General features: G+C 37.6%; 1 protein-coding gene across 22 annotated transcripts in view; it reads right to left on the reverse strand.

Annotated features, from left to right (window-relative positions):
- LOC146967304 (calcium-activated potassium channel subunit alpha-1a) overlaps window positions 1–13060 on the reverse strand; it is an 83653-nt gene that overhangs the window by 25237 nt on the left and 45356 nt on the right. For 14 of the 22 annotated variants that reach the window (XM_085761136.1, XM_085761141.1, XM_085761138.1 and 11 more), the window contains 13 exons: window positions 11847–11922; window positions 10856–10931; window positions 10513–10683; window positions 8969–9060; window positions 5571–5681; window positions 5322–5427; window positions 5131–5213; window positions 3735–3804; window positions 3466–3621; window positions 3245–3354; window positions 2370–2438; window positions 1780–1866; window positions 626–702 (listed from right to left, as the gene is read on the reverse strand). In XM_085761136.1, coding sequence (XP_085617262.1) covers window positions 626–702; window positions 1780–1866; window positions 2370–2438; window positions 3245–3354; window positions 3466–3621; window positions 3735–3804; window positions 5131–5213; window positions 5322–5427; window positions 5571–5681; window positions 8969–9060; window positions 10513–10683; window positions 10856–10931; window positions 11847–11922 — 1284 coding nt within the window. Of the gene's footprint in view, window positions 1–625; window positions 703–1779; window positions 1867–2369; window positions 2439–3244; window positions 3355–3465; window positions 3622–3734; window positions 3805–5130; window positions 5214–5321; window positions 5428–5570; window positions 5682–8791; window positions 8884–8968; window positions 9061–10512; window positions 10684–10855; window positions 10932–11846; window positions 11923–13060 lie in introns of all 22 variants that reach the window. The other 8 variants (XM_085761140.1, XM_085761142.1, XM_085761137.1 and 5 more) reach the window with 1 other exon arrangement.

Raw genomic sequence — 13060 nt, forward strand, 5'->3', positions numbered from 1 at the left:
AAAGTGGCACATGATGTTTTCCATGTCTAGAAGCACACGATCCATCCAGGTACCTGTGGTGTTAAGCGTCTCTCTGAATGTCTGTTAATATCACAAAGTTATTGATGAACTGTAACGGCAAAGACAACTATTATACAAAAGAAAACATAGCAAACAACTACACAAGCAAACATTAAAGATATATGGACTAAATTCACAGTTTCAAAATCTTAAAGTGGAATATCTTATCTTCAGAACCTAAGAATATAAAACTTTCCTGACAAGATCCTACTGTAAAGCTGCGTCTTGTAATTTAGGTGAACTGACCCTTAATTGAGTGCAGATATTCATGTAGGTCTGAACATGTGGTTTTATGGGGGAAACTTGGACAGGGCCAGTTTGTTTTGGCTACAAAAAGAAATCCGATGACCTTTCTTCGTGCACAAGTTACGTGGTTACAAGGTTTCATGAGGTGAATAATTAATGCAGGAACTAAGTGGTTTGGACACATGGCTATGTAGGTCATGTAAATACACCATCACACCGCTACACAAATGCTCTCTCAGTGCTGTTTCTCTTAAGTCTGTGAAGGAATGTTAATTAAGTCAAATACACTCAGACAAGGTGTTTATATGTAACCACTTACATTTCTTGCATCCACATTTCTTTATCCTTTTGGGATCAGTTATGTCATCGTGGCAGGCTTTACAGTAAAACAACGCCCTGTGGATGAAAAAAACGAGAATCTCATGTAAGGAAACTCTACAACAATATATAGTATATTCCACATTACATATGCCACCTTACAGTATACTTCTATAGTTTGTAATTTCACAGCTTTAGTAGTTCAGGCATGGGCAACCTATCTCTCAAAGAGCCATGCAGCTGCAGGTTTTTGTTCCAGCCAACCAAGAGCACACAGTTTGACCAATCAACTGTCTGAAGACTGAGATCAGTTGATTAAATGACTCAAGTCTGGTGTTGGAAAGAAAACCTGCAGCCACATCGGCCCTTTGTGGAATACCGGTAGGTTGCCATTGTCTGTACTAGTTAGCTAAAAACATGTGAGAAGTTTAGCCTTTTATCAACCACTGGGTAGTTTTATCTGTAAATACTGTATATATATAAAGTAAAACTACCCAGTGGTTGATAAAATGCTACATACACAATTAATGTAGTAATAATATGCCAGTGTCTTATTATTGTCATACTATTTTGATAGTTACACTAACTTGCCCATTAATAAAGCTAATGTAATTTTACTTAAGTTACATTTTCAGTTCAGCAATGTTTCTTGTAATGGAGTGGTGTTATTGAGCAGCACTGCCCACTGCTCCAACACTATTAGGTTACATCTACTCACAGATACTTTGAATTAATATATCTGTGTCTATTTTATACTTAAATGAAAAACATGGAGGAACAAGGAGGGACACATGGAACAATACTATCCCTTAAACATTAGGCCCTGCAGTGGGTATCAGCCTGAGTCTTCCTGAATAAATTGAACCCTTGCCTCAGTAAGAGGAAACCACTGTGTGATTCTCATCTAAATGTGTTTGAATGGTACTTGGCCTGAGAAAACAGCTGAGATATGCTAACAGCTAACAATAAGTAGCTCCTTATCTAGCATGTTGTTGTTGGAGAAGTTATTGTTCTTCCCACAAATGATGACTCGGTAGAAAGACTGTGTTTTCTGGTAGATAGGCTACTGTATGACAGGAGCCGCACAGATTTTCCATAAGAGTATAAAGACTTTACTGTTAGACACTGTTTAATCTGAGGCCACATTCACATTACCTCTTTACTTCTTTGGCATCACTGGCAATGAAGAAGCCTAAAGTCCCCTCCTCCATTTTCACGTGGTTCCCAGGGTTTATCAGGGTGCTGTGAGGTTTTATAGACCAAAGATGTCAGAACGGAAAAGTTATATCACAGAATTTTGCAAGGCTTTGCACTAATCACTGGCAGTGGCACACGCTGGCAGGATTAGTTTTTGCGACTCATTTGGCAGGCTAGCTTGTTTATTAAATTAAATTGATGAAAGTAGATAGCAGTGACACTTCAAATAGAAAAAAATTGAGCATCAGTACATTAAAGAAACTACTAAAACAAAGCTTCAGCTGTGTTTAAAGGAAACCAACTGCCACCCCCTCCATTAATATGTCAGGATGTAATCAGAAAGCCCTGTGATGTCTGTGAACAGACCAATTTAGACACTAATTGTGCACAATTTGTAAAGCGCCTTGTGTTTGCAGTCAGAGGAGCTGATTCAAAGTAGCTTCATTACTCAAAGCAAATACTGACAGCAAACACACTTGCATATTAAAGTTTTTGCATCCATGAATTTCAATGACGCCCAACGATCCACTGTGAGCACATCCACTTACCTGCTCTCCCTTTGATCAGACTTGTACTCTATAGCTATAAGTAGCAGCTTCAACTTCACATAGCAGAGTCTGCAAAAGAGAGGAACAATAAAATTAGACATTGTGCACAATAAATAATTTCAGAAAATCATCAACCTGCTTCATATGTTTCAGGCTTAGTACTAGTTTTCCCTGTTTGATGTACTTTTTTTTCATTACTGTCTTTGAGTCTTAAAACTAAGAGATCCAAAAAAGAGAGATTATAGTAATTATAATATTTGAATGAGACATTTCAAGGATTTAGCTGAGAAAATTATAAAATTATAGAAGCCACAGAAAAGGTTCTTAATCTTCATTGTCTACTGCATAGAACACAATTAGAAATTATTACAATAATTATTCAGTGAATTTGGATGTTGTTTAGAGGAGAGCTGTCACTCAAGATAACAAAGATATTTTTGGGATAAATAAAACAACTGTCATAATCTTCTGATTAAAAAAATAACAAACAAAAAAACAATATAACTGCAGCAACTGTAACTTAGGAAAAAAAAAGTTATATCATCTCTATAGTTGAAGGCTGCCGTGCCTTTTGTATATCTAGTTGATTCAAAAATAGCAAGTTACTAAAAAGATCCATCAGTCTAGTAGATGCATACTGTATATCCCTTATAATATGAACAGGTGCTAGAATAATGAAACAATGTGAGAAAGAAAAACACAGGTCTGCAAACTGTAGCTCCCTTATGTAGTTTCAATTAGATATCCAAATTACATACAGTAAGAGCACTACTGTGAGCGGACCTTAATTTTTCTCAACTTACTAAAAAAGGCCAGTGCTAAATACAATAGTACAATACTTAATTTTAAAAAAGCCATTGTTCCAGTGTACTTACTCACAAATTACAGGGAAAGACAAGCCAACAAAGGCACTGGACAGGTACTCAGTGTACATCTCATTAGCTACTCCCTCTAGGTAATACTTCTGCCACGTGTCCTCCTCAATCTGTGACAAAGGTCAGACGACAAAAGACAGACAAGCCAAGTTTTTATGACCAACGTTACTTTTGAACATAATCCAGTGAGTACAGATGGATGCATTGTTCGCTGTAGCTACCTTGATGAAGGACCTCATGGAGAAGAGGTTGGCCAGCATGGTGGAGAGGCCCTGAGCCAGGCAGCTCTGGGCGATGAAGCCGAGCTTCAGCTCCGCAAGGCAAATGGCATCGTCTCCCTCCTTCCAGGCCCAGCTTGGGATGTTCAAAAGATGTGCCTGAGGGTGGGACGGAGGGAAGGTCGGGTTATATGGATGTGTTACAGAACTTTAAACTGTCATTTTTGATATTTTTAGATAGAGACCCAGTACAAATAACTGGATACACCAACCTTATTGTGGTACTGCAACATTTGAGTGATTATTCTGATCTTTGGGTGGTAGTTCTTGATGGATATAACCCTGATACGGGATGAAAGGGACAAAACAAACTTACAAAATCTTTCCATTTCCATTTCCATTGTCCATGTCTGGCATGTTTATATCATTCATAAACATAAAAACTCCTCACAAACCAAACAATTTACAGATTGGCAGCTGGCAGATTAAAGTTTGTTTGAAAGAGTTTGTTGTTTCTTTTTACTGTTGAAAAATTGTTTGTTGTAACACATTCATGTTCTCTCTCTCTTCTCTCTTTCAGCTCTTGACAGTCGTCCAGAAGGGAAAGTGAGAACCAGGAGTTTGTTCCTGCTGAGAGTCGGTCTGTTTGCAACGAGAGCCAGTTCCGACACGCTAGCTTACACTCCTGACTTGAGTCGAGGCCAAGAAGTGTTATCGAACACCAGCCTTGACTTTCTGAGGTATGAGCATTTAGGAACATTTTATACTCTATATCTCAACATATTGTGTCTTTTGTAGAGCTTAATACCAACCAAGATTACATCCAGTATGTACACTCACTCAGTAAATGGTAAATCTCAAAGCAACTTCAGTAATTTGTGTTATTGATTCCTCAAGATGTTAGAAACAACACAATTGTCTGCTTTACCACATCTCAAAGGGGCTCTGCTAAATTCAGATGTGGTGACCGGGGAGGCCGCTGAAGTTCCACTGAACCCATCGTTATGTTCATGAAACCAGTTAAGTCGATTTTTTTGCTTGGTGGCTCGATGTGTTACCGTGCTGAGAGCAGCTATTAGAGAATGATGACATAACCTTAATGGCCATAAAGGGAAGCACACGGTCAGCAACACTCATCAGATAGGCTGTAGTGTTCAAACCATGATCGATGGGAAGACATTCCCCACACCATTACACCACTCACCACTTGCTGATAGGTCATTATTTTTGACCACTAAAAAAAACAAACAAAAAACACTTTATTTTAAAGCGCCTATGATAATCTGCAATTTCCTAACATTTAAATTCTCAGGACAAATCTCCATTAATCTCCTGCGTCTTATTTATAAAGCAACAACATTTCAAATTAAATTTGTTCTGGTTAACTTAATTAAGCTTTTCTAATAATTGTGTTTTTTGTTATTTCCTTCCTTAAAATGAACAGCCCCACATCACTAGTGGGCAGGTTTCAACTCCCACACATTCACCCTCTGAAAATACCTGAAACCAATTAAAGTAAACTGCAGTTTTCACATCTGACATTATCCCGGAGGTTTAGCCAATTTGCAATTTGCAAATGCTACAAAACAATCTAACATAATTGGGGACAGGGTAAAAAAAACAAACACACACACATAAAAAAAAGAGAAAAAAGCTGCTCTGGTCTACCTCATGATGTTGGATGCATCCTCGGCATCAGGGTCAGCACAGTATTTGTTGGCTAAGATCAGACAAGCATCGGCCGATTCAATCTGAAAACAAAATCACATACGGAAAATATCCAGATTTACCCAGATCAGAATCAGACAGTGAACTACAGTCAGAGACAAAGACATCAGAGTTAATCGTCTGTTAGTTACCTTGACTCTGGCCAGGTCGTGTGGATTTAGGACAGACCCTTGGTAAAATTCCACCTGGGTGAAGTGGCGCTTGAACAAGGCTTCCAGCTCAAGATTAGGGGAAATACTGACAGAAGAGGAGAGAAAGTCTTATAGTCTTAAATCTGAGGAGAAACACTTTTGTTTTAATCTGCTGAGGAGATGAAATGTGCTGTTTTTCTGGGTCACAAGCTAAAAAAAAAAGAAAAAAAGATAAAGCTTTATACTTACTTATGGAGAAAAACAATTTCTACATTGACATCATCCCTGTCCTTGTGTAGGAAGTCTTTTAGAAAGTTGGACACACTCTCAAGTGTTATATGACCACAGACCACGATGTGCCTAGAAAATGAGGTGCAGAACAATAATGAAACTAAAATGCAGTCGAGATAAAAGTCAACAACAAAACACACACAGACCTAAAAAGGTTGTCTCAGGGTTTTTATCATTGTCCTAGAATCAAAACGATGAGAGGGATGTAATGGGAATGAGAGGTTGTCAGTACTGCTGTATTCAGGTGATTGATTTGAAATCTGTGTGGGGGGGAAATGATTAAAACTATGTTGCAGGAGGGATGTTTGGTGTTCCTGCTGTGAAGGGGGAGGACTGAATGAGTGGGTCAGAGAGCACTGTGGATTTTAGTATCAGATTATGAAGGATCAGAGTTTACTTAGATGGAGATTATGAAATCGGCACAGTGTGTCTCCATTCCCTCATATCACAGATCCTTTATGTAAGAAACCCCGTTTAGATCTATTCCTGTCTGTCTTTATCGTATCTTTTAAAATGATTTTAAGGTGAAGAACCTCAACTGGAAATCTCAGTGTACTGCAGTGTTTCCTCGTGGCTTTAATCTACAACACGTGCATCAGAATCATTGTTGTTTTGCACCACTTGTTCTGCTTATTTGCAAAGAAACACAGTTCAGAGAATGGTTACATTGCATCTATGACAGTTATGATAATAATGACAACAAGTGAGGACAGCAAGAAGAAGACAGAGGGAAATAGAAAAAGAAAGAAGCTAATAATTATGTTCAGTTGTTAACATCAGCTAAGATAAATATACTTTAATATTTAAATACAGGCAGCTTTACAGTAAAGTAATACCGGGATGGGACCTGCATACATTTCTCAAAGCTGTTGGTCAAATGAAATTTCTAGAGCTGTTGTTTGTACTAATAACACAAACAAGCGGAGCATTTTCTTCAGCTCTTCCAGCTCATTAATAATTGTATGATTTTGAATTGAATAGTATTATAAATGTTTGTTTCATCAAGAATAAAAAAAAAAGTCCTACAAAATAAGACAGACACAAATAACTAATTCTAATTATACAAAATTGACCAACAACTGAAGCAAAGATTTGGTTTGAGAAAATGTTCCCAAACCAAGTCTGACTTCTTCACAACTGAGTGAACGACCACAAGTAAGTAACAAAAGCATGCTACAATAAGCCATATTTTGTTTGGAGGCATTCAGAATCTCACTATCTTTAGAAACAGCTGCAGAGCTTGGGACACGAGTTCACATGTCACTGACGCGTGAATATGTTAAAGGAATAGTTTCACATTTTAGGAAACACCTTTATTTACTTTCTTAGGGAGAAGATCAATGTCATGTGTCTGCTCACTAAGTGCAAAGCCTTTAATGTAATATAGCAACACAGGTTACATGCTAAGCTAAGCTACCTGCTGCCTTGTTCCAGCTTTACATTTAACACAAAGACTGATTGATCTTTTCGTGTAACTTCTGATGAGAAAGTGAACAAGCGTGTCCCAGAGTGTCAAACTGTTCCTTTAAACTCAAAATTTTTATTTAATCCTGAGGGTGTAGGTCAGACTGAAGATAAAGGCCAGGAATGTTCAGAAGCAAAGCGTGAAAAAAAAGAAAGAAAAAAAGACAAGCAGAAAGAAAAAAAAAGAAATGATATAAAAAGTTTAGTTTTTCTAGCACAGAAAAACAGAAAATTCAAAAGAATCAACATGAAGCAAGCAATGATTGGATGTAGGAGTCTGGAAATTTAAACTCAGCTAATTTGAGTTTATTATGTTGTCATGTCTATAATTTGTTGAACTTAATTATTCATCATGTATTATTTAAATGAATGAAATTACTTTGGTTTCACTCTTCACGAAAACATGTGTGCATAAACTGATTCTTAATGTGTTTCATGGTGTATTAAGATCATTTTTGATTTTATATATATTTTAGTTAGAATTATGTTTATTATTATTTATGCAAGTTTGATAACACACAAATGAAGTGACGGGAGGTTGCAAGGAGAGATCAGTGAATAAAATAAAACAATGCATGAGCACAAATACTTGATTTACATTCACAAAGACACAGATGTACGGTGACGACAAGCAGCCTAATTATAAGTGAGACAACACGAAACATGTAGGATTTTCTCTCAGTGCTTTTGTATATCAGGAAGGTCACTCTGAACTGGGGATGTGAGGTTTGTTTAGTCCTAAAGTCAAGTTTTGACAGGTGTTCAATACCTTTTAGTTTACATGTACAGTGACCCCTGGCTCTGACCTTCTGCACAGAGAAAGTGGCACTACTGTAATTTTAGTCCCTAGTTCTTGTCTTTCTGCAAGCTGAGCTACAATACTGATCAACAATGAGCATAAAAGACATAATGGTGCTATGGATATGTCTACTCTCTTATTTAGACTGTATAACAGGGCAGGACCTTAAACATTGATCTATTATTATTAAAAATAGATCAGTGTTGAGTGAGACTGTGCACAATCAACACCTTGTTTAATCCTTTTACACAAAGATCAAGGGCATTAAGTTTTTTCTTTTTTTCCCAGCAGTTGTATTATTGATCACAGTGAGAGAATCCTACATGTCATGACAGTAATACATCAATATGACTCCGCTGCAAAAATGTCTTAGAGGATTTTTTGTCAGTTTTTGAGCTCACAAAGTCACATTTACTTAAAACAAGTGAAAAAATCTGACATTTTAAAATGTCTCCAATATGAGCTCTGGAGGATCTACAGTATGTCATTCTTCTTCAAGATTTTCTAGAAAATGAAACAAACTGTTTCTGAAAACAAGTCCAAATGTGCGCTGAGATTTTTTCACTTGTTTGTGTTGAGTTGGCTCAGAGCTCAAGACAAAAACCACTTGCTGAGATATTTCATAGTTATTTTTGCAGCGTAAAAGCAAACACACTGACTCATGACAAGCAGTGATGACAGCTTGCACACATAAAAGCAGCAGCAATACAGTACAATTAACTCTACACATTAATCATGGCCAAGTTCTTCAGTCACAGTGTGACTTTAAGTGCTAATTGAGATCATTACATCTCAAGTGACAGTTTTCAGCATTTACGCAAAAGTCAGAGTATGTCACCTCTTTATGAGAGCGCCACTTGAGTCACACAAAACCACACCATTAAAAGATTGCTGTTCTTTCGTTTGTTTGACTTACTTTCTGCCTCTGGTCGAGTTATAACTCCCTCCATATTTCTTCCGATTAAGGATGAGAGCAGCAATTTCTGGCACGTAGCGAGCAAACATGGCCTACATGCATGAAAAAGAAAAAGAAAAGGGCATGCAGAGAAGGTTCTACTGCGGTGGAGGCAGTAGAGCCTCCTTGAATACTTACTTTCTCCCATTAACCGCACTATAGGAACCACCATATTTCTTGCGGTTTCCTATTAACTCTATGATTTCAGGGACGTAGCTCGCAAACATGGCCTAAGGAGAAGATAGAAGACAGAAGAAGAGACTAAAAAAAAGATAGGCAAAGGAGAGCAGGTCCTCTAATTTTAGCTTTAAAGAAATCCCTTAAGTCTGAAAGAGGAACACTACTGTATGTGCAAGAAGTAATATTAGTGTTTATTTGTTAACAGGTAAAAGGAGAAAGAAAATAAGAAAGTTGCAGCTCATTGAGATTAGTCATTATTGGCTGAATGTAGCCTGGAGTTACATCACAGTTACATTCATAGATACTGAGAAAAAAGTGTGAGAATGAGAAAGGAAATAATAAGGCCAATATTTACGGATACTGGAAGAATAAAGGAGAAAAATGACAGCTGATGAGTGGTATGTCGATCTGTGACAGAAAATAAATAATAAAAATCAAGAGAAAGCCTTATGTGCCATGTTTTGCCCAACAAACACACGTCAGGTTGATTTAGAAAGCGCCACTAAATGGAAGGCAAACATTGACTGAAACTCTACACCGCTGCACAAGTGCGGAAAGTCACAGTTTTACTACATTAATTCTATGCATAAAATCAACAAGAATCTTTTTTTTACATTCACTGCTGCATCGGATATGTAACAAAATACTAGAGAAACAAACGCGTTATGAGGGGATTTTCTTTTTACCCCTTAAATTTCATTAGTTTGGAAAAAAATAATCTTGCCCACACTGTTTGATATTGTCGTTTATAACTCATGTTGTCACAGCTTTGGTTTGCAGCTGTGCTAGTAACACCGAAATGCCAACAGACTCTATTTCACCATATTACAGTACTGTATGGCACCATGCTGTTTAATCCACTTGTGAATAATCCGTAATGATACAGATAACAATCTCCTCCCAGTGAGGCTACTTTCCTTATCAGGTGAGTGAGGTTGGTGGTTAAATCTCAGAGAGGATGTTTTCTGTTTGATTTATTCTTTCATCATCATCTTATCCGTAATTTATCTAAAATTTGTCTTTTTTTATTCCTTAAAACGCCTTTAAGTATTTGTGCATTGCGTAAGTCATAGTAATGTTGCTAGATCCATAAAGCTGGGCTGTACTAAATCATCCTTGTATCATTGTGTTTGTTGGAAAAGAGGGAGGGGAGGCAGGAGGGTGGAGCCACCTGAAACCGCAGTACTTACTTTACAGTTAATGAACAGATGCAAAAATTCTACATGTCATTTTGTAATGAGTACAGTACGTAACAAAACAAATCTTCAGCATTATACCTGAATAAATGCTGCATTACTGTAGACAACTCCTACAACTCATGACATGCAACATACTGTGGTGAAGTGGTGGGTCACAAAAAAATAAAAACACCTCAGTGTAAACAACGGGTGAAGGGCGTCCCGAGTTGACAGCGTCCTGGCGTTTGTTAACACCTGGCGGAGTGTGATGATTGGTTGCATGGAGGATTTTAAGCAGGAATAAGTAATGAGAGGGATTTTTACCAAACCACCAAGGATGAAGAAGACCATAAACAGGCGGCCCAGGGTGGTTTTTGCATAAACGTCTCCATAGCCAACAGTGGACATAGTAACCATGAGTAAGTAGACACATTCCCAGTAGGAAAGTGCCTGGGAATTTTGGAAGTTTTCCCAAGGATCCCCTGAGTTTTCCACCTGGAACAGAGGTTGAGATTTATACAACCATGGAAACACATAGGTGTAAAGCATCTTTATCTTTTCACAACAATGCAAAAAAAATAAAAAAGAAGAATGTACGAAAAAACGAGCAGCTAATTGCTACATCATCAAACTTTCACGTCGTCTTCACTGGCTCACATTAACTTACCAGGTGAATGAAGCCTGCTGCGGTTAGCCATGTGCTTATGAAAATTGAACACAGGTTCACCAGCTTTATAGAGTTGCTATTAGAAAAAAAAGAGCCAGACAACAGTGTTAAAATACACAGATATTGGTTATTATTGATATTAGAAATATACATTGTTTTTAAAACAAGAGAATCCATGTCCTACAATGCCTTATACAACTTTAACATTATTTGAATTCTAAATAATGTGAGTGAAATTGAACAGAAATGCAGCAACATGCAGCACAAAACAATGACAACTTTAAAACTACATTGTTGTCATATTCCCCCTAATTATGGAATCACACTGCATGCTTTGTCTGTGTTGTTGTGGTTTGCCATATTAACACATGGCTCTATTTAAGCATGCGTTTTAACACATCTGCATTATAAACCAGTAAGTCTGAAAATCTCCCTCATCACATGTCATTCAAAGATGACCCACAAGCAAATCCTCCTCCCTATGTGTTTACTATTCATATGTGCAAGGGTCTTTCAATATAGTTTGTGTCCATTTGACCTCTGTCTTCTCCTTTGTGCTCTGTCTTTACCTTCATCTGAGTGACCAAGCGAGGAGATTATTCTACAGCATTTTGTTGCACTATAAGCTCTCCCTGACATCTGTGCAAAAAGATTTAATTCGAAGCAGCGAGGACACAGAAAGCTGGGTTTGTTCCTGACATTTCAGTGCGTCCACTGTGCACAATATCACTGTGCTGTCTGAGGAAAACACTTGAAACTTGCAGCTACACCTCAGCAAATTAAAGCGCCCACGCTGTCATTAATTTTGCATAAACAAAAACACTGCAAATAAAACTCAGTCTTTTCTTTTAAGTAAAACTGCACCTTGTTTATGCTAATGTCAACAAAATAACTCACTGCACATGTACGACTTCATACTGCAACAAAAAAATACATACAGTCTGCCACACACACACACACACAAAGTGAGATCAAATCTCCAAACACTTACCTTGTCTTTAGTATATTCAAAAACTGTAAAATTTCTGAGAACTGTATCAACCTTAAGGCCCTTAAAAACCTCAAGCCTGTGAGGAGGGAAAAAGACCATAAAGAAATTACCACATGAAAAATCCACACAACATCAATAACATTCGACTGTGGTTTAACAAGAACATCATCATACCTTTCATACTTTCATCCATGTTTATCAGCTTCATTGGATTCATATTGATAAAAAAAATTGAAAAAACTCCCGACTGAACAAGCAGCACTGAACACTTGCTAGATCATAAAAGAAACATCTTTTTTTGGAATATTTAAGAGGAAAAAATATCCCAGATATCTCTTCAGCAACTCATACCACTCTGGATTAATCTCAGGAGCCTCGCAGAGCACCGGCATCTACCTGATACATGTTTCATTTCTACTGGATGAAACTCTGAACGTGGAGGAGATGAAAACCTGGATTAGCGTAAAGACAGGTGGACGCCGTCACGACAAATTGAATGAGTAAACAGACGTGACGTCAAATCCTACATTTGAGGGTATTTATGTGGGGGAAAAAAATGGAGCCTGTTGCCAAGAGTTGAAGGACACAGTGCCGATAAAAACAGTGGTGACAACACAAACCTGGGCTCCTGTACATGTTCACTGACTGACTGAATCTTTGCATCATTAAAGCTGCGTATATAATTAATCACAACTTGATTATCAACGGTTTTCTGCCACTTCTGTCCAAAAAAGAACACATAAAACATCATTTGCTCCAAAAAAAAGCACCAGATAAAGCAAAACCACATATTTTTCTCCTTCATGTTTTCTCGTTTAGGTGCATTGCGGAAAGGAAAACTCCCATCGGAGTTTAAAAGCCAAATGATTCACAGATCCAGCTCATATTTGCAAAGAAGCCGTATCCACTGCGGTGTCGGTGCCGCATGAGCAATTAAGAGCCACCTCAGCCAAGAGTGAGCAATCAAGTCAAATCCATCCCCACATGCATAAATCGGCCAGATGAATTTCCCTGCTGGAATAGATCTATGCGAGCGCCAAATGACACAAATCAAAGACACTACAGGCACTCATTCAGCTACAAACAATATATAAATAAATAATCTTTTATTAAAAAAAAAAAAAAAATGACATGGACCACGATGTGCCTCGCCAAAGCTCGTTTTTCATTACCAGTGAGCGTTTGCCAGATGGGGAGTATAATACAGAGAAAAT

Source organism: Trachurus japonicus, chromosome 19 (genome assembly GCF_045865225.1).
Source record: "Trachurus japonicus isolate A0001 chromosome 19, Traja_1.0".
In the NCBI taxonomy this organism is placed as follows: domain Eukaryota; kingdom Metazoa; phylum Chordata; class Actinopteri; order Carangiformes; family Carangidae; genus Trachurus; species Trachurus japonicus.